Genomic DNA, 21,105 nt, shown 5'->3' with positions numbered 1-21,105 from the left:
GCTCCCTTCCTGTGCCTCTTTGCACTCCCCAAGGTATAAACTGCCCTTACAGAGAACAGAGCTTACTTTGGGCCCCTACAAGCCATCTAAGTGTAGCTCTGATGTCTATACTTTTCCATATTTTTTTTTTTCTCTTTTAAGGCTTCATTGTAAGAACTCTTACTCTTTTTCTGCTACCTCTTTTCTCTTCCAAAACTCTTCCCTCTTTCTCTAATTATCTCCTGGAGGGACAGCTTAGGTATATTGGAACTAAATGTCTCATGTTATGGTATACCTAAAAGAAATACAAAATAAGAGCTGTGTATCCTGTTCTAGATTTTTGCTGAAGGGAAACAGGCCAGTGGCTAAGGATCATTATGTAACCGATGGTGTATATACATCCACTCTTGTGATCCTTACTGTACCAGCAGTCCCTAGGCTTTGTGGTGGAGTGGTCAAGCTCCATACAGGGGGTCTTTAGTCAAATAGACAAATAAAAGTCTTGAGTGAGCTGTCTCCTGTCTTGAGAGAGAAATGTATCCAAATGTTTTAATGCTCAGAGATTCCTGGATCATTTGCTCTTGCTGAAGACATTGGGATTTAGTCTTAAAGAATCTCATTTTCTATAGCAAACCATGACCATGTCTGTTGGCAATCATTTTGAGTATTCAGATACTTAGGCCTAATATTTACTAAGACGATATTTAAATATGATGGTATATAAACCAGATTTATTTCCTCCAAATGAAAATTTTTAATTTTTAAAAAGATATTTATTTATTCATGAGAGAAACACAGAGGCAGAAACATAGAGGGAGAAGCAGGCTTCCCACAGGGAGCCTGATGTGGGACTTGATCCCCAGTATCCCAGGATCACACCCTGAGCCAAAGGCAGACATTCAACCACTGAGCCACCCAGGTGCTCCTGAAAAATTTTTTTAATATGCCAACTTTCTAGTAATAATTATAGAAATGTATGCTTTGTGATGGTTTCTTTTTAAGTCATTAGGATAAATGAAAATTCAGTAGGCAAATATTTTATAGATATATTTCAGATACCAATATAACACTGAAATTGTTGCATTCCTTGAAAGTGTTAAAATGGCATTGGTAGGGGATCCCTGGGTGGCTCAGCGATTTAGCGCCTGCCTTCGGCCCAGGGCGTGATCCTGGAGTCCTGGGATTGAGTCCCGCATCCGGCTACCTGCATGGAGCCTGTTTCTCCCTCTGACTATGTCTCTGCCTCTCTCTGTGTGTCTCTCATGAATAAATAAATCTTTTTTAAAAATAAAATAAAATGGCATTGTTAGACTCAGGATTTTAATCTTTTAAATTACTTTTTGCTGCCTTTCCCCAGCGTATGCTAATGCTTGTATTGGATCAAGTTTGAAAATCCGGGTCTCTTTGGAGACCCGAAATTAGGAAACATAAATCATCATTATCAGGTTTTTTGCAAAAACAAAATCCTAGATTAGAAGCATTGGTCAAATAAGAGCTTTTGAGAAACAAATAATGTATTTAAAATACAACATGGCAGCTTAAATTCTGAGAAACTAGAGCCAAATATAGTGACCTTAATGGCTTTGGAGAAAGTATTGCTTTTTATAGCCTCATAACATTTGAAAGCAGTGGCTTGTTCGGCCAGTCATGCAAAAGAACATTTTTGTGGTTGGCATCAGAAAATGAGAAATGTAGGCTTTATACAGACTTTTCTGGGTCTTCCATGGTCTCTTTTTTCCTATTTTTTTCCTTGCCTTATAGTGAAAACCATGCTCTGCCTTAAGGAACCCAGGTGCGCTGGAGCACAGGACTTCAAAACACAGAGAAATACCTCGCCTTCATGCTCCCCAAGCACCTTTACCCTCTACCCAGTCCTGTATAACACCACACCCAAATCCCAACAAGCAAATGGGGCAAACCTCCTGAAGGTACAGATTCTAGGTGCTTCCTTCTCCTTAATCTTTGAGTGTTTTAATTCTTGCTACAAGGAAGTGCTCCCCCTAAAAATCTCTTGGATTGTATTAAACTGTTACTTGAACGTGGCTGTTGCCACAGCACTAAGCAGAAATACAATAACCATTATATATATATATATATATTAAGATTTTATTTATTTATTCATGAGAGACACATGGAGAGAGGCAGAGACATAGGCAGAGGGAGAAGCAGGCTCCATGCAGGGAGCCCCATATGGGACTCGGGACTCAATCCTGGGACTCCAGGATGACACCCTAGGCCAAAGGCAAGCCCTAAACCACTGAGCCACCCAGGCGTCCCTAACCATTATATTTTAAATATATATTAAAATGTCTAATTGCAGACTTTAGACCTCTAACAAGGAAATTGTATTGTAGTGTGTCTGGGTGTCATTCCTACAACAGCACTGGGGATTGAGTAAACTTCCTGTTCTTTGGCATCTGCCCTCTGCTGTAACCACAGTATGTCTTAACTGCCAGCGCCTGGTTAAATGCTTCTCCTAAAGCCTCACCTTTGCCTCCACACTACTGCAAGATCTTTTAACCCCCTTGCAGAGTTCTTGCTTACAGGTGATTTCACTCACATCTCAAAGTGGTAGTAGCCTGGTAAACAGCAAGCTGGTAAACAGCAAGCAGAGTTTCAAGATGTCATTTTTAAATACCCATTTAAATAGGCTATAAAATTGTATAAAATATCTCCACAGTTTGGTCACCACATGGTAGAGGGAGAAATCAGTTAAGCATATTTCTAAGTAATCTGAAGGACGTGAAATAAAGGAGCTTTATTATAGTAGAGAATTATGAAATTATCCTTAAGGAACTATTCTTTTTTTCCTTCTCTCATTTTTTATCATGGTTTTCCAGTAATAATGATATGCATCCAAATCTAGAAACATTTTTGTTTTTGTTGAGGAAATACACCGTTAACTTGACTCTGATCTACTTACTCCAAAGGAGGTCTTCTAATATCATTCAGAATATGTTGTGTGGTTTGGAGACTGTGAAACTGTTCGACCCAGCTTCTGCTTTTCTTTTGGACCAGCCACTGCTCTTAGGAGAAACCATAGACTCTAATATTAGGCTTAACTATATTAAAAATGGAGTTTTTTTACAGTTTCTGGAAAAGTCCTCATTGCAATAGGTAATCTGTGCTCCTATTCCAGAGTAGTAAATATAAAAACCCAAAGGAATCCATTTCTGTGTATATAAATCTTTGGGTATATAAGGAAGAATAGGAATGTAGAAGCAGATCATTATCACTGCTGTTTAGTTAGGCTGTAGACTTAACCTTTCTGCTAAACACCCTGGGTGTTTATGCTGAACAAGAGCTCGTGGCTTTTGTTTGACCATAAAACACGGAGGAGGTAGTGCCAGTCATGGGGGGAAAGGGGCAGTGGGCATGCTTCTAGTGACCAAACATCTATTCTCTAATACAGTTTAAGTTCTCAAGAGTACTCATGTCTGTTTAAACCAGAGGAGCCTTCTTTTGCTCATGTGCTGAAGTAGACAAGCATCATTGGCACAAAGGTAAGACTTCAACCAGCTAATTTTCTGAGGCCTTGGGTCTATCACACTTCACTTGCAGTGACTTTAGAAAAGAGGAATGGGAAGTAGAAAATTCTAGCCTACTTCTACTGAAGGCTGAAAACAGCAGATAAAGGAAGAAGACAACACCAGGAGTACTCTCTATCACCCCACCCTCTGGAAACTCTCTGAGCTTTCCTAGGTGTCCAAAGTGGAGGTCAGGAGAAGGGTTTAAGGCAAGCACAAGGCAGCCTTTGGGGAAAGTGCTTGGTGTGTCCCTGACTATACCCCTTAACTCTGAGAATGTCTGATTTAGAGTATATTTAAAGGAACTTAAAGAATTTTAAAAATATTTCCTAGTCTTTGACCTCGTTTTACAGCCCTCTTCTATCTGCTGGTTCCTGATCACTCTGTCTGTCTGTGTTCCTATCTGTCTGGTGGGTCTGTCTAACCCGTCTACACGCTCATTCACTCGTTCATTGATTCATTTGTTCTCCACACCACATATTACACATTGTACCGCAGATTGTCACCTTGTCTTTCCCTGTGATTTTAGCTCTCTTGGGTCCACCCCACCACCACCCTGCTCCTGTGAGAAAACCTCAGTCCCTCAACCCTAGGATGGTGATTTTGTCTTTCCAAAATACACTGGAATCAGATCTGATCATCGGAATTCTGCAGCCATTGCAATAAAAAAGAATTGCAATAATATAAACAGCAAAAATAATTTTTATTAATAAAAATAAATTTAAAAATAATAAAAGTCATTGCAATAATAAAGGCAGCTTAGGGTTCCTGAGTGGCTCAGTTGGTTGAGCATCTGATTCTTGGTTTTGGCTCAGGTCATGATCTCAGGGTCATGATCTAGCCCTGCGTCAGGCTATGAGCTCAGTGCCTCACTGCAGAGTCTGTTGAGATTCTCTCTTCCTCTGCCCCTCCCCTTGTGCTCACTCGCACTCTGTCTCTCAAATAAGTAAATGAATCTTAAGAAAAAAAGCAGTTAGGAAGTAGAAGCCAGATTTTAAAACATCCTATGAAACATTTTACAAGTCAAATCTTAGGGAAGGTACTTATTATTATATCAAACTTAAGTCAGAAACAACACAGGCTGAGTACTGCTCTCCCTCTCATGCTGCACTATGGCCTGGAGATGATCCCTTCTTGTGAAACACTCCCAGTCCCACGATTTATTGTTTTCCAATTTACACAGCTAATATTTGCTCTGTGTGAATAAGTATTCCTTTCAACAAGTATTAAATTGTCTACCTTACCAGTTAAAGTGACCGTTTTTTTTGTTGTTGTTGTTAGTGAGAAAGAAAATGAACCATCTCTTTTTTTCTTTGAATACAACTCGGTGAATTTTAAATCTGTTAGAGGAAATCCATCTTTTTTTGTCTTTTCATATTATTTAGTTACAAGGGTTTTTCTGGAGGATAGTTTATGCAAATTTTCTTAAGTGGTTTGATTTTGTCTGTAGAAAACTTAGAAATGTATATTGCAGAATCACTGCTAAAGAAATGCTCAACTGGTGAGTACTACACTTGACAGGAATACGTGAGCCTGGAACATAATAACAGCATGTGGAGTAGCCCTTGGTTTTCTGGTCCCTTAGAAACAACTTATTTCAACAGGCTACACACACACACACACACACACACACACACATATTTAAAGCTTAATGGGGTTATTACTCACATAGTATAAAATTCATGTAAGGGCACAACTAAAATGATTTTTAGTAAATTTGCTGAATTGTGCAACCATCATCCTTAATTTAGGACCTTTCCATCCCCCCAAAAGAAACTTCCAACCCATTTGGAGTCACTCTGCATTCCCACCAGCAGCCCCAGGCAACCAGTAGGCTGGATCTTTCTCTTATGGCAACTGGATATGGAGCTAATGTCCAACCTTCTCAAATAAGGGATAGTAAATCAGTACCAGAAATCAAAACAACTCCTCTACCTAAGCATATCTCTCCCCAAATTCAGAAGTTCGGTTGTATCTTTTAATTTTTAAATTTAAAAAATTCTTTTTCAGATCCGTTCCCAGAGTGTTGTCACCCTACAAAGCCTGCCCATTTCCTTGTCATCATACCTATACAGCTGTGGGACCTAGTGGCAGTATAAAAACTTATTATAAAGGTCTGACAAAGACTCATGTTACTTTTGCTGGGAAAGTATTTCACAAAAATACATGATAATTAGTAAACTGATCCTCTATTAAGTTTTCAAGAACTCATTAGTAAAAATACTTAGCAAATTTTGTGAGTGCTTCTGAAATAGAATCCCATGACTGACATGATATCCTCGTTATCTGTAAACATTTTTAGTACTTATCCATTTTAGGTGAGAAGAGTTTTGTAAGCAAGCTAAACTCTAAAATTGTTAAGAAAGGAAAGCTAAGATGTCTTTGTTTCTGAAAAAAGTTTCTGGGCATAAAATATCTTAGCTAAAATGGATCTTGTTAACATAAAGTGATATATTTTAAACTTAAATGGTAGTTAATTAGTAACAATAACTATAGTTAAATGGTAGGTATAGAGATGGGAAATACTTAATTGGCTCTTCCCTTTTCTCCTCCTCCCACAAGAAGAGTGAGTTATATATTAAACTTTTTCTAAGTGTATACAAATTTTTGCAAAATTACAAAGATTTAAAAATGTGTCTGATGTTACCTAGAGGACTTTCCTATGTATTTACATATCTCTTCTTAAAAAAAGAAAGCTATTAATTGATAGTCACTTATTTATTTATTTGCTGATTGTATTGTTGACCTCTACATGTAATGGCACTGGAGGTGGTGGTGTGCCAGTAAGAATAGGGGCCCCTGAGGTCCGATTCCTGGTTCCAGTCCAGCCTTCTATCTGTCTGGCCCTGAGCATCTCACTTTATCTCAGTTTCTTTACAATACTTCCTAGGGTTATAATGAGAATTAGTTATGTAAGTAGTATTTTCTGAGAACTATTCTACAACTTCACTTTTTAATGGCTTTATGGTGACAATTGATTTTTGAGGTTTTCTGGTTTTGTTTTTTTTTTTCTTTTGTAAGTCTGAGGAAGCTTTTATGTCTGTTAAAAAACTTACTTACCAGGTGTTTGTTTCCATTGATTTTTCAATTCACTGTAATTGTTTCAAGACCTGGTTTTTCCTAAGCCTTTAAGGTCTATGTATAAATTTCTTTTATTCATAATTCCAACTTGCAAATGTTAAAAACACATTTTCTTTCTTCAGTGTTTAACTTCCTTTTTCAACAGATAACCTCTTTTTAAACATTAAAATCCAAACATAAACTTAGATAAGCTTCCTTAATTTTTAAACTACATTTACACATTTGTCTTAACCACTGCAAATGCACAATGAGGCTGGCGTACAAATCTAGCAAGCAAACCATTTTTGAGTTTTGAGTGGAGCCCGTGTCTCCACTCTGGGAAGCCATCAGCAAGCTTTGGGTTAGGACTACTGAGGAGATGCATATGTCATGAGTTTCAAACTTGGACCTTTTCTAATAGTCTTGAGTATCTGTCACATGCCCCTTTCCCATTTTTTAAAAACCATAACCTCTGATATAAATTATTAAGATTCTACATCTCCTTTTCAGATCTAAGTTTATTATTTTATTTTATTTTATTTTATTTTTTAAAATATTTTATTTATTTATGAGAGACACAGAGAGAAAGGCAGAGGGAGAAGCAGGCTCCATGCAAGGAGCCCAATGTGGGACTCGATCCCGGGACAGTGGGATCACACCCTGAGCCAAAGGCAAATGCTCAACCGCTGAGCCACCCAGGCATTCCTTGTTTTGTTTTTATTTTTATTTTTTAAAGATTTATTTAGATAGAGAGAGAGAGAGGCAGAGACACAGGAGGAGGGAGAAGCAGGCTCCATGCCAGGAGCCCGATGTGGGACTCGATCCCGGGACTCGAGGATCACGCACTGGGCCAAAGGCAGGCACTAAACCGCTGAGCCACCCAGGGATCTCCCAGATCTAAGTTTATATTTAATTGGATACTGCATCCTTCTTAGGTAATATTTATATATTTGCCTCATACTTTTATAGTTACTATATAAAAACATAGTACTTTATAATATTAAACAGAATTCATTTAACTAATCCCCTCTTGTTGGATAGTAGATTATTTTCAATTTTCTCTTATAAATGACTGTTGGAAACATACTTGTAGAAATATTTTGTGTACATTCTTATTTCCTTTGAATAAACTCAAAATAGAATAACTGGGTGCCATTACACCAGTATTAGTGACTGTAATATATAGCCTTATACCTACCAGTGTGAACCATGGAATCATTTTGTCAAATTACGTAAAATCATCCTGAGATAATTAAGGGGAAATGACTAATGTAGGAATATGGTAATATCAAAACCTTTACAAAATTGAGGTGATAGAAATAAAACAAGTTAATAATGTGTTTTCTGGTAATTTGACAAAAAGATTCCAAAGTTCATTTAGGGCAGAAAAGAGTGGAAGACTTTCTACTACATATTGGCACGCGTATCACATGCTACTGGCATTGAAGAATGTGGCTCTGTATAGGTACTTCTATTTCCTTTATTGAATATTTTCTCCCCCACCAAAACCAAGTAAATATTGATTTGTATCAAATGCCTTTTTTAAAAAAAAAAAAAATGCCTTTTTTACTTCATTCAAGATAATCGTATCTTTTTTATTTGTATTTTTGTGTTTTATTACAGCCCTTTCCTAATTTGAAACCTTCCTTGAATTTCTAGAATACATCATGCTTTGTCCGCCCAAAAACCTAACAGTGTCAGTGTATCAAGAGTTTCAGAGTTTTGCCCTTGCCTTTAAAGGAAAATTAGTCTATAGAGGTCTTTAACTTTTAAAATATTCTCTAGGTTAGCTTCTGGTATTTTGCAATGTAAGAGGACTTGGAAAGCTTTTCATTTGCCTTGTGCTCTGGCATAGTACCCAAAACAAATTAACTAATGGGATTACTCTCCATCCAGAGAAACTATTGTGGCTTTTGTCACTTTCCCAGATACTTACTGTAGGAAAAGATCACCATAGGAATGAAGATGTTGTAATTATCATCTTGATGGCAATCACTGTCCCAAGATTGGTTGACACAGGATGAATGTGCTCTGTATATTCAATCTTCTTAATGAAATCCCAAGGAAAATATCAGTCCTGCTACTAATGACAATAAATGGGCTTTGCACTCACAAAGTGCTCTCACTCCCAGGAGCACAAAGCTCTTCATGATTAATTATTTCAGTCATCCTCACAGTTGTCCCATGAGGTGGGTGGCTGAGTGCTTCCTCTTAGGGAAGAGAAAAAAAAAAAAAAAAGGTAACTCATTGGATTTTCTTCTGTTCTACATTCTATGTTCTAGAACGGGATACCTACCTTATAAAGCCTGTCAGTATGTTCACCATTGGACCAGGGCTTCAAAAAATCACAGGCTTCTTTCACATACGAACACCAGGCTAGGAGCAGATGTGGAATAGTAAAGTTGGGAGGGAATTTTGATGAGTTTGGTAAGATGCTGTGTGTGGGTTAGCCTAGACTTGGTGAGGAAGGGCAATGGCTGAGTTAGTGTTTTGGCGTCTCTGTTAGAAGTGGTGATCCATGGTGTCAGAAGTTTGTTTTTGCAAATATCTTCACTAATGCTTCCCACAACACTGTGCTAGGGTTCTACAAAGAGTATCTGTCAATTCTCGTTTCCAGAGAGGGGCACTGGTCCTTTCACATCCTGCTCTCGTGTGTTAGTGGCTGTGGTTTTTCACAGGGATCAGATATCTGCTGCTCAGCGATAACTCTAGCCCCTCTCCATCCTCCAGTGACCCTCCATCTCTCTCCAATTCAACTTTCCTCATGCTCTCACTTCCCCGGAGAAGGACAGTGCCTCTCTGTAGACACATCGGTCCGGGGAGTAGGGATAGAACTAAAACTATGTTTGTTTTGTTTTCTTTTGCTAAAAGATTTATTTGGAAGAGAGAGAATGAACAGGAGGGGCAAGTGGAGGGGCCTGAGAGAGAATCTCAAGTCGACTCTGCACAGACCCTGATGTACAGTTCCATCTCATGACCCTGAGATCACCATTCTGAGCCAAAACCAAGAGTCGGATGCTTAACTGACTGTGCCATCCAGGCGCCCCTAAAGCTACATTTTTATCTAGTGATCCCCTCACCCTTTCTTTTATAATATGCCTTTCTGTCTACTCCAGGAGTTTTTTTGTCACATGAGTTCTGTCTCTCCAATCAGACTGCAAGCTCTTTGGATGAACGTCCACCGTGGTTTTTAAACTTTTAATTCCTGCCCCGTTGCTCCTTCAGCACTAGCATTTTCAGGTGCACAGTAGACACTTGTGGTAGCTCTATTTGCTATCTATACTGTCAACAAATATTCCCTGTACTTACTATGCCATTTTAACTTTTCCCCTTTTTCTTTCATTAAATAAAGGCTTAGCTGTCCCACTTTGAGTTTTTAATCTCCCTATTTTTTTCCCGAAGTTCCCCTGAAAGGGAGGTCTTTAAAATGTGAAGAATTATGCTTGAGTTGTGCAGTGTACTCAGGGCGGGGACTAATTATGAGGTTTGAAAACCTCTTCAGGTGGCCGGGTTCGGCAGCATGACTAAAATACTGCTTTCCTAAATTGAGAACAGCTGGGGCTGTGTTGCCAACAAGTATAAAAGAGTTGGTGCCGGTGCTCTGTGTTGGGAAGAAGTCTTTGCTCTCTGGAGCTCGCGGAGCTTAAGCCGAAGGCACCCTTTCCTCATCCGTGTCATGGTGGTGAGTGCCTGGAGCTCGTCTCTGGGTGTCAGTTTCTGTTGTCTGGTAGATGATGTGGTGGTTGTCTCAAAATGTTCCTTACTGATTTGCCATGCCAGTTGTGATATTTTATCTTTCAAGTTACAGATAGAATGCGTTCCCTCAGTAAGACACAGATAGCTAAGGTTTTGTGTATCTTTTCACTGTATTATTTTGAAGACTGTCAGCTTTCCTGGTATATGGTGTGCATCTCTACATATAAACGGATAAACCTAGGCAGTGCCATTTCAACTATCTTGAATGTGTGGTCCTCAAATCTGTTCTGAAAAGTGGTCACCTGAAGAGACTCCAGTTTTTTAAGGAGAATGTAAAAAATGGGCTCATTGACCAGTGGAAAGAGTAACAGTTATTCAGTGCATGTGAGCAACTCATCACAGTTTTGGTTCTTCCAGGTTCATAGAAAAGCTGCAGTCTTAGGAAAGAGTGATGTGATCTCCAGAGAGGTTCTAGCTTATTGTGACTTCATGGTTAGCAACAAGTAATAGTGTCTGATGAAGTGTTTGCAAAGTTGGATCCTTATTTCTATTTAAAGAAATTTTAAAGGAATTGATTATTAAAATGTTCCTATTTATACTGATATCACCTCAAAAAGAGACAAGAATTCCAAGATAAAACAATGCAATATTTTATAAATAAACTCCGTCTCAACAGCTTTAACCATGTTCTGACAATATATTTATATAAAGAAATGGCTTTGGTATTTCCTTATTTTGACAATCTTTTTGTTTGGATGGTCGACAAGTGGACAAGCACGGTTTCTGAACATAATTTTTGTTTTATTTTTGCAGGTGGGATAGTGACACCTTTGGGAGAAAGAAAATTGGTTTCCCCTCTTGAAAGTGGCGAGTGTACAGCAGGTAGCTGCATGGAGGGAACAGTAATCAGATGGCTACCTTCTACCTTTTGTGCTAGGAAACAAAATCAGTTATAGGAATCCATGTTGATCTCAGAAATAGAAAGATTTAAAACCATTAAGTTTGCACAAAGAACAAGAACTTTACCATCTCCTTTTTGATCCAAAGACTGGAGAACAATGGATATTATAGAGACAGCAAAACTTGAAGAACATATGGAAAATCAAACCAATGATCCTGCAAATACTTACACGAGACCTGCTGAGCCTCCCGAAGAAGAAAACAAAAATGGCAACAGTAAACCTAAGACCTTATCCAATGGGTTGCGAAAGGGCACCAAAAAGTACCCAGACTATATCCAAATTGCTATGCCCACTGAATCAAGGAACAAATTTCCCCTGGAGTGGTGGAAAACAGGTATTGCCTTCGTGTATGCTCTTTTCAACCTCGTCTTAACAACCGTTATGATCACAGTTGTACACGAAAGAGTGCCTCCCAAGGAGCTCAGCCCTCCACTACCAGACAAGTTTTTTGATTACATTGATCGGGTAAAATGGGCATTTTCTGTATCAGAAATAAATGGGATTATATTAGTTGGACTATGGATCACCCAGTGGCTGTTCCTGAGATACAAGTAAGTAGGTCTACTAATTATGGGGCTTGCCATAAGTCTGTATTTAAGGGGGTAGATGTGTAATTGAAATGGTCTTCCTCAGTTTTGTCTGATAAATTCAGTCCTATCCAGGCATTTGATGACAGGAAGCAATGGAAGGATCTACCTCGTTGAATAAATAAGCATTTAAAAAGCAACTGTGTATGAGAGGTAACCATGAGGATGCTATGGATATATCATGGTCAGTGATTCAGAGTTGATGAATTCAAGGTGCAGTTCCTGATTTCAAGTAACTCAGTGCTGTGGTATCTGCATGATAAATCAAGAGGCTTAGAGAGGAATAACATTCACTTCATCATGCTTTTGTTATTTTAGGCCTTTAACAGGTGGGGAATGGAGTTGCCTGCGAACTTGCCTCTCTTACTCATAGTGTGATGACTATATCGGTCTGTAGTCAATAGCATTCCTTGAGGTTTGCTTCTATTCAGGAGTTCTCAAATTTTACATTTCTTTTTATTTTACCTATTAGCAATCCAGTCACAAGAATGTAAAAAACTGAATTTAGACGTGGGTCCATGCGGTTTGGGTTTGAGATTTCCGAAGTAAATGTGCTGTCCAGTTTCCCCATGGCACTATAATAGAGCCCTTAGTTCACTGGTTTCAGTCTCCCTGTTTTGGAATAGGGGCAATCAGGAAGTAGGAAAGCCACGTACTTTTGCTTTAAAGGCACTTAAAAATAGGACATAGCTCTGAAGTGGTTATTTTTGCTTCCCTATGAAATCTGGCAGCTAGTCTATAAAAACAAGGCCCCTCAATTCCCTTTCCATCTCATTTATCATTCAGATGTTTTGTTCTCTACTAAGATTCTAGCAATTAAGTCCCTAAAATATAAGTTTGATCAAAACATTGCCCATAAACTAATGCTTTTGAAAATGTTATGTGTACTTAGTCGATACTGTTCAAAAACTCACAAATGGGATTTCTGCATGAATGCCACAAAATTATTTATAGAAGAGAGAACTCATGCTATGTTGTTCTTTCAATTGCTAGCTACTTTGAGAGTAGAATTCAGTCTCTCTTTGCCCAAGAACTCCCCAAACTCACGTTGGCAGTTTTGAAAACCTTGTTCCACAAACTGAAGTTGTTCCTAAACATTTTCCTTAGTATGTATAAGTTAAAGGCACCTCTCAACTGTCTTTCCCTAGAACTTTTTACTGCCAAAGTTGTTAAGTTATGGTATGCCAAAAACAAACAAGATTTGTTGAACATTAGTGTTTCTCTTTTTGGTGTCTACAACTGACACTGAAAATAAAAGAGCCTACTTAGGCCAAACATGTTTGCTTTCTCCCTTAACTGAGACCAATGTTTTCTTCATCTATATGTGAAAAGAGACATTTTCCAGGGTCTGGTAAGTAATGGGCTTCTATCTAGAATCACAGTCTCAATTTGAACCTTCATCTAGAGAGTTATTATGAGCTGCCTCTCCCTGACTACCCTGTCAAAACATGTGTGGGCGCCACATGTCAAAACTTGTGGGGGCACCTGGGGGGCTCAGTCAGTTAAGCATCCAATTCTTGATCAGGTTATGATCTCAGAGTCTTAAGACCGAGCCCCATCCAGTTCTGTGCTGGGCATGGAGTCTGCTTAAGATTCTCTCTCCCTCCCTTTCCTTCCACCCCTACCTCCTTGAAACAAACAAACTTCTGGTCACATAGCTGGCTACACATTTTAATGATCTATACTGTTTTGATCACAACCCATCATCAGGTTGGTTTGTTGGGGAAAACATACCTTTTTATTTTTTTTTTTTAAGTTTTGAGGTAGAATTGTATCATGTTTTAGCAACTAGTAGAATAATTTTTATAACCTGTTTTGAACAATCCTAGCTAAATGAGAAATCCTACTTACTCTCTCTTGTAAAAGCACCTTCAAAGCTGTGGGGGAAAAATAATTAGCAATGGTTATTTTTCTAAATAAGGTTGCAGAGTGCACATTTTACCTTCTAAGTTAATTTTCAATTCTGAATACAGCTGAACTCAAAATGCCAGAATGAATATAATTGACTCATAATAATTCTTACTTATTACTTCACCTTGTCTAACAGCAAGGAGCACACAGTTTAGCGCTCTTTCTGGGTCTGAGGTTGAAGCAAAGGGTGAATTGTTTTTCACTTAACCAAATGGAGAAACTCAGCACTGATTATCACTTACTCCTTTTCAGTACTAGAAACGACAGAGATAGTATGGCAAGCCTTTGAAAGAAATGGCCTTGCACTAAAATACCTTCATCTAATAGTCTATTTTTTAAGGATTTACTTATTTATTTAAGAGAGAGTGAGCACGTGCATGAGCAGGGGAGGGGCAGAGGCAGACAGAGAAACAGACTCCCTCCTGAGCAGGGAGCCCAATGCGGGCTCCATCCCAGGACCTCAGGATCATGACCTGAACCAAAGGCAGACGCTTAACCAACTGAGCCACCCAGGTGCCCCTCATCTAATAGTCTAGGTAGTTTTCTTCTCTATATTTTGACCCCAGAAATCCTGGAATATTCTTAAAATAGCTACTGGAAACAGGCAACTAAAATTATATTCGTACATAATTCTGTAAATTAGAATTCCCAGTGGTTACCTGAATTAGACTTTGATTCACATCAGACCACAATCTTTAGAGAAAACTAAAAATATGCCACATGCCTGAAACTGCCTAGTTTTCCAGAAGTCTTTTATCAATATTAGTTTTGAAAGTTTGAGAGCTCCAAAAATGAGAGAGCTGTAGTAATATAGTTTATGTGCTAGGGAAGTTACAAGTATCAATTCTAGGGGCTTTCTGGACCCCACCCATCTCAGAATCCCCAGAACCCAGTTTATAGACCCACCCCTAATTACACAGAAGAAAATGAGTTGTCCTCTTCAGCTGGACATAAGGACACTCAGAACCCTTGAAGCCCATTCAAATACACATGAGGCAGTGGTGCAAACAGGGAGAGCCTTTCCCATCTCAGAGGACAATGTGCACAAAGTCAAAACCACTGGGAACCACTGCCTTGGAGTTAGGACTCAGTGGTACAGGACAGGGACTGGTGTTAATCAAGACCACTGTCCCTACCAATATAAAGTATAAAAGGACTTAAGGGATTTTTTTTTTTTTTTTTTACCTTTTTTGATCAAGGTTGAACAAAACATGGGTAAACTGATCAGTTTACAGCTTTACCATTAAATGTCCATAAATGCACAGGGTGCTTTGGACATTTTCAAAATATAATTCTCTGAAAATCTATATAGTCATAGACAAAATAGTTCGTGCCCAAGTTGTGAAGATACTTTTGGATGGTCTCCAAATAAAACTTGCTTATATAACCTAGGTTAAATTAGTTGTCCCATTTCCCTATGTGTCCAATTATGTAATATCACCTTAGTTCATTAGTTAATTCCTCTGTGACTGTGGCTCATTTATACCTTTGCTATGCTCTCAAGAGAAGGTTTTATTAATGCGGTAAGTTGACTGAAAACATAGAGCAGTTCATTGAATTCTTTGGCAGAGAGTGACTTTTTAAGGATAGGTGGTTGTCTAGAAGCCTTAATCTACTATAACGTCCTCCCTCTACAGATCTTCCTTTTGGGTCCTAACCCACCTAGATTTATTATAATAGGTGAACCTTTGTTTCTGAAAACTGCAGTGTGACCTCTCCATGGAATTGTAGGTGTGGGCCGTTCACATGTAAGTCTTTTGAGCTATGAAACTGTGGTCTATTAATGCTACTCTGTATTGATTATTCTTTATTATGTTAAACGTTGTTTTATATTACATTAGGAGGAGAAACAAGGAGTAAACCTGTTTTTCCCTAACCCTATTTTTCCTTTAGGTCAATAGTAGGACGTAGATTCTTTTTTATCATTGGAACTTTATACCTGTATCGCTGTATCACAATGTACGTTACTACTCTTCCTGTGCCTGGAATGCATTTTCAGTGTGCCCCAAAGGTAAGCACCTCAGAGTTAGCATGTAGAGATGAAGAAAGCTGTTATTGAACACCTGCTTGCTGTATGATATGTTAGACCCTTTTATAGGTATTAACCTATACTTTTTGTTTCTTTTTGGATTTGGGGGGAAGAAGTTCAAATGTGTTCATAAAATATGTATCTTTGTGCATCAGAAATTCATTTTCTGCTAACTAAAAGTTACAGTGGGGTGTTCAACTCTGCTTTTTTTGCCTTCTCACTTATTCATTCATGCACTCATTCAGGCTGCAAGTGTTAAGCTCCTGTTATGTACCAGGCCAGGCTCTATAACAACAGCAATGACCAAAGCAAAGTTCTTCCTCAAGAGCTTATATTCCTGCAATGTGTACGGAACTAGAGGGTATCATGCTGAGTGAAATAAGTCAATCGGAGAAGGACACTCATCATATGGTTTCACTCTCACGTGGAATTTAAGAAATAGTGAAAGGGATTATAAGGGAAAGGAGAGGAACTGAGTTTGCAAAATTAGAGAGGGAGACAAACCATGAGAGACTTCTAACTCTGGGAAACAAACAAAGGGTTGCAGAAGGGGAGGTGGGTGGGGAGATGGAGTGGGTGGAGTGGGTGACAGGCACTGAGGAGGGCACTTGATGGGATGAGCACTGGGTGTTATACTATATGCTGGCAAATTGAATTTAAATTAAAAAAATAAAAACCTTATAGTCTATTGAGGGATGATAACTGAAAATTAAATGCATAACTTGTAACATGATGATGAGTCAGGTCGCTATCAGATAAAGAACAGAAAAGCTGCATAAGGGTGATGGGACGCTGAGGGTGGACAACTTTATAGAGAAATCAGAAAGGCTTCTATAGTAAGAAAGCATTTGGGCAGGAAATGAGGAAGTGAGCCCTGTGGATGGGGGGGAGCACTAGGACAAGGAAATAGCTTAGTCACAGTGGATTCAAGGGATGGCAGGAGGCCCATCCCTTGGCTAAGGAGAGGTGGGAAGGGTGGAAGTGGTACAGGCCGTGGGTCCTCTAAGCCCTCGTGGCTCACTGAAGTGAAGAAAAGTCATTTGATTCAGGATGCGTTTTGAAGGTAAGGCCAACAAGATGTGCTAATAAGTTGGATATGAGCATAAGAGAAAGAAGTCAAGGATGACCCCCAAAGTTTTTAGCAAATGGAAAGATAGAATGGCCTTTTGCTGGATACATTGTGGGAATGAGTACTGAAACTGTCTTAAGCAGGATTTACAGTCTCTCCAGGTAGAGTCATTTCTTGAGAGAGCTGTTAATCATCTTAAACCCCAGGATGCCCTGGTTTATAAAAAAAGAAACTTACAAATCATGTGCTTTCTGGACACAGGAATGAAGCCTAACATCATATTTTACTGAACACTAAGCAGATGTCCAAGGTGGAAGGAATAATAGAGTTGTTCTAAGGAAATCAACAGTCTCCCTCACCAAATATAGGTGTGGTTTGGAGAAGCTATAATTTTCCAAAGCCATCAAAGCAGAAAGTATCTGTAATTAAAACAGTGTACATATTGAATTTAAACATTGGCCGATTTTTAGTGAAACTAATTTAAGGCATGGGAGAAGTTCAGAAACATAATAAACACTTCTAAGGGGTCAAAGCTATGTGTTAAATGAAGAAATGGGCACAGAAAAGAAGGCAAGCCCATCCTAGGAATGGATGAGGTTTGCGGAGATGAATTGCTATGATTATAGAAAGAAAGTAAATTAAAGATTATCCTCCCGGGAAGAGTTGCAATTTTCAGAAGCCACATCAGTAAACGTACCACTGGATAACCAAGCTACAAATACTCACAATGGAAGCTCTGGTGGCATCCTAGCTAATCAGCCCCCATGTTCAGTTGTCAAGACCTCTTCCTGCAGTAGAAGCAGGCTATAGGTGCCTGAGTAATGGTTCGGTAAAACAAACACACAAATCATTTTGACTGGAGGTGATGTGGTGTTACAAAACAGGAGTCAGAATTGTGTTCTAAATGTGGTTCAGCCACGGGCTTTGAGTGCTCCTTAGATTTTTGTGGTTACAAGGCTATTAGGTAATCTACCTGCCTCCTCTGCTGCTGACTTCATAGAATGCCCTTCGTGGCTATGAGAAATGCTGGAACCATGTATGCTGAAACTGCTCACTGTGGGAGGGTGTCCGACATAGTCCTCGATGCCTAATCCAGCTTGTTACTCCGTAGATACAATCACCACAAGTGATTTCACAAGATTGGTGAAATCCTTGGCTTTTGGTTTCCCAGCTGCTCCTCCCTTATCTATTCCTCAGGGCTCACTTTAAATCTTTTTGCTTACAGTTTGCTTCAACCTACCAATCCAAGTCATAAAATCTGTGTTCTGAGAAGAGTGCTTAAATAAATTTGGGCCCAGTTATTGGGACTTGCCTGAAATGATTTAGGTTCTCAAAGCCATTTTGCCATGTACAAGAATGTTGGGCTGGGATAGCTATTGTCCCTTCCCTGAGAAAGCTCACATATCCTCACCCTGGCCATAGGTGCCCAGAGGACTTTTCTTCTGAACTGAAGGCACAGTCTGCAGGGTGAGTTTGCTGGTTCAGCAGCAGCCAAGTTGCACTGTCTTGTACTCTATTGCTGTGGACATGGTGTGCAGAAGTGACAGCGTAAGGACTTAAAAACATGGAGCACCTGTCTGCTCTGGCTCTTGTGATTGAGGCCTCTCTTCTTAGCTGTCTACAACTTCAGTTCCATAGCCTGTCATGGCACAGAAATGGTGTCCAAAAAATGAAATTAATAGGAACTAGAGTCTTAAGTGATGAGGTATAGAGGTCCCAGTGAACCAGAACAGAATTAGAAAAAGACATCATTAATCCCAATTCCCACCATGAGCATCTCGAACCCTCCCCAGTTTTCTTTCTATCCTCTTTTTTTTTTCTTTTACTTTCTTGAGGGGCTATTTAGCATTTATACTGAATGTGAACTGACAGGATAACAATGATAGGATCGATAATGAATCCCATGCTATCAGAAATCTCCATTCACCCTCTCTGCTGAAAGGAAGAGGGGAGAAGACAGCATGTGTGGCAATAGTTTCTGCTTAGACCTTTGGGCCCATCTGATCCCAGGTAAAGGGACTGATGGCTTCAAGTGTTTCTGCCCTTAGAAAGTTGGGATATGTGAGCAGATTTTAAAAAATGTATTAGAGTCTTGAAATGAAGAATAATGTGTCCTTTTAAACTGGAAACACAGCAGTTGGGCAGCATATGTACTTTTTAATTTGATCTCAGTGTTGACAGTTGTTTGTACCAACCATGTGATGAGAAATTCCTGAAGGACTATGATTGATATGATAAAGCACAGGGTTAGAGCCTATCTTCCATATCAAGGGCATATCACATTATGTAGTTTGCAGTATACCTTTCCTGAGGTACACCTGAAATGAGTCCTATGACTCTGTCAGTACTTAATCTTCTAGATCCTGTCTTTTCAAGGTAGGATCACCTGTTACTTGGCATGTTGGTTTGAGGACTATGTTCTGGTTTTGCCACCTGGGCTTGCCCTAAGTAAACTTTTGGAGAAAATGAGATCTCACCTTACCCTCTAATTGTGGTATGCCATTTTCTCTTGCAGAGTCTTATTCTCAGCTATCAACCAGTCATGGTGTGTTTGCCTTTTTACATGGGTCATCTGAATACCAGAAAGCTTTCCAGATTCAGATGATTTTTTTTTTTAAATCAGGAAGGTTGGGGATCCTTGGGTGGCGCAGCGGTTTGGCGCCTGCCTTTGGCCCAGGGCGCGATCCTGGAGACCCGGGATCGAATCCCACATCGGGCTCCCGGTGCATGGAGCCTGCTTCTCCCTCTGCCTCTCTCTCTCTCTCTCTCTCTCTCTCTGTGACTATCATAAATAAATAAAATTTAAAAAAAAATCAGGAAGGTTCTAGGCTCCCCAATAGTGATGTTTTAGGCAAGGAATCCTGTCCCGATTCCTATTGTAATGGATAGGATGATTTTCCACTTCCTTTAGAGGCTAACTGAATCTCCCAGACTCTCCTCCCATCTATCTGTAAGCATCCTATCCACCTTCAACCCTTTGCATCCACTTAGGCAGGATACTGCCTGTCTTTACCACCTGTTTAACGACCATCATGGCTAAACTGGCCATGCTTCAGGGGCCAGTTGCCCAAAAGAATCATCATTCTGTATAAAAGGCAGCATGTCATAGAACTGTCCCCCTAGGTCCCAAATGAATAGTCCCTAGTGGTCTTTCTGTATTTCTCTTCTTATGTGTACTATTACCTAACTATATTTCTATCATTTTTTTTTTATTTTCTAAGTCTATTCACCTGATACTAGATTGATCTGAAACCCTCTATCTGGGTCCCAAGTGTTTCAGTATTTCAATTTTCCATGCCTAACATTTTTTTTTTTTAAGATTTATTTATTTAGGGCAGCCCGGGTGGCTCAGCGGTTTAGCATCTCCTTCAGCCCAGGGCATGATCCTGGGGACCCGGGATGAAGTCCCACGTCGGGCTCCCTGCGTGGAGCCTGCTTCTCCCTCTACCTGTGTCTCTGCCTCTCTCTCTCTGTATATCTCATGAATAAATAAATCTTTTTAAAAAAAAGATTTATTTATTTATTTATTCAGAGAGAGAGAGAGAGAGGCAGAGACACAGGCAGAGGGAGAAGCAGGCTCCCTACAGGTAGCCCAATGCGGGACTCAATCCGGAATCCCAGGATCACAACCTGAGCCGAAGGCAGGTGCCCAACTGCTGAGCCACCCAGGCGTCCCTCCATGCCTGCCATTTTGACCAACTCAGTCTGCTACTGTTGCTTATATACTTAAGTTTTAATGAGATATAAACTTTTGACTATTGGGCCAAACTCCTGTCCTAGCCCATCATTTTTTCCTGTCATCATTGTAGCCTCTAGGGGCTTCTACGCTGTTGTCCAAGGGAGCTCTCTCTTCTGACACTTTGCAACAGCACACAGATTATTTCCTTGGAGGATGTTTTTCCTGAGCAAAGCTATTCCTTTTTAAAGCTGTCGATACATCTCTAGTCTATCACTTTCAAACCTATTTAAATTATGTAATGTGTTGCAACTCCCCTTCTTAAGTGTAAATGTCTTGATCAGATATTAATACAGCTGTATGCACACTTTAGGCTGCCCACTTAACACAAGGTCCCCGAATACACTTTAGAATATTAGTAATGTGGCACTCAGCTGAATCAAATATTAACCATCCAAAACCCTGACTTCCCCCTACAAAGAGGAAAGAAAGTAGCTTTGATCTTTTTAGTGCATAGCTGTGGTGAGGTCATTGGTTATTAATATTTTTAAAAGCTTTGCCCAAGGACACACCACCACCATAACATATTAATAGTAACATCCTGAATAA

At 39.5% G+C, this 21,105-nt stretch overlaps 1 protein-coding gene across 15 annotated transcripts in view; it reads left to right on the top strand.

Annotated features, from left to right (window-relative positions):
• Positions 1–21,105, top strand: part of SGMS2 (sphingomyelin synthase 2) — a 173,189-nt gene that overhangs the window by 140,273 nt on the left and 11,811 nt on the right. For all 15 annotated transcript variants that reach the window (XM_072755520.1, XM_072755521.1, XM_026017563.2 and 12 more), the window contains 2 exons: positions 11,076–11,775; positions 15,616–15,733. In XM_072755520.1, the coding sequence (XP_072611621.1) occupies positions 11,321–11,775; positions 15,616–15,733 (573 nt within the window). In that variant the 5' untranslated portion in view covers positions 11,076–11,320. The remainder of the gene's footprint in view (positions 1–11,075; positions 11,776–15,615; positions 15,734–21,105) is intronic.

This window comes from Vulpes vulpes, chromosome 4, assembly GCF_048418805.1.
Source record: "Vulpes vulpes isolate BD-2025 chromosome 4, VulVul3, whole genome shotgun sequence".
Lineage (NCBI taxonomy): Eukaryota > Metazoa > Chordata > Mammalia > Carnivora > Canidae > Vulpes > Vulpes vulpes.
Note: the sequence above shows the minus strand (reverse complement) of the source record. Positions and strands in the feature narration are given on the sequence as shown.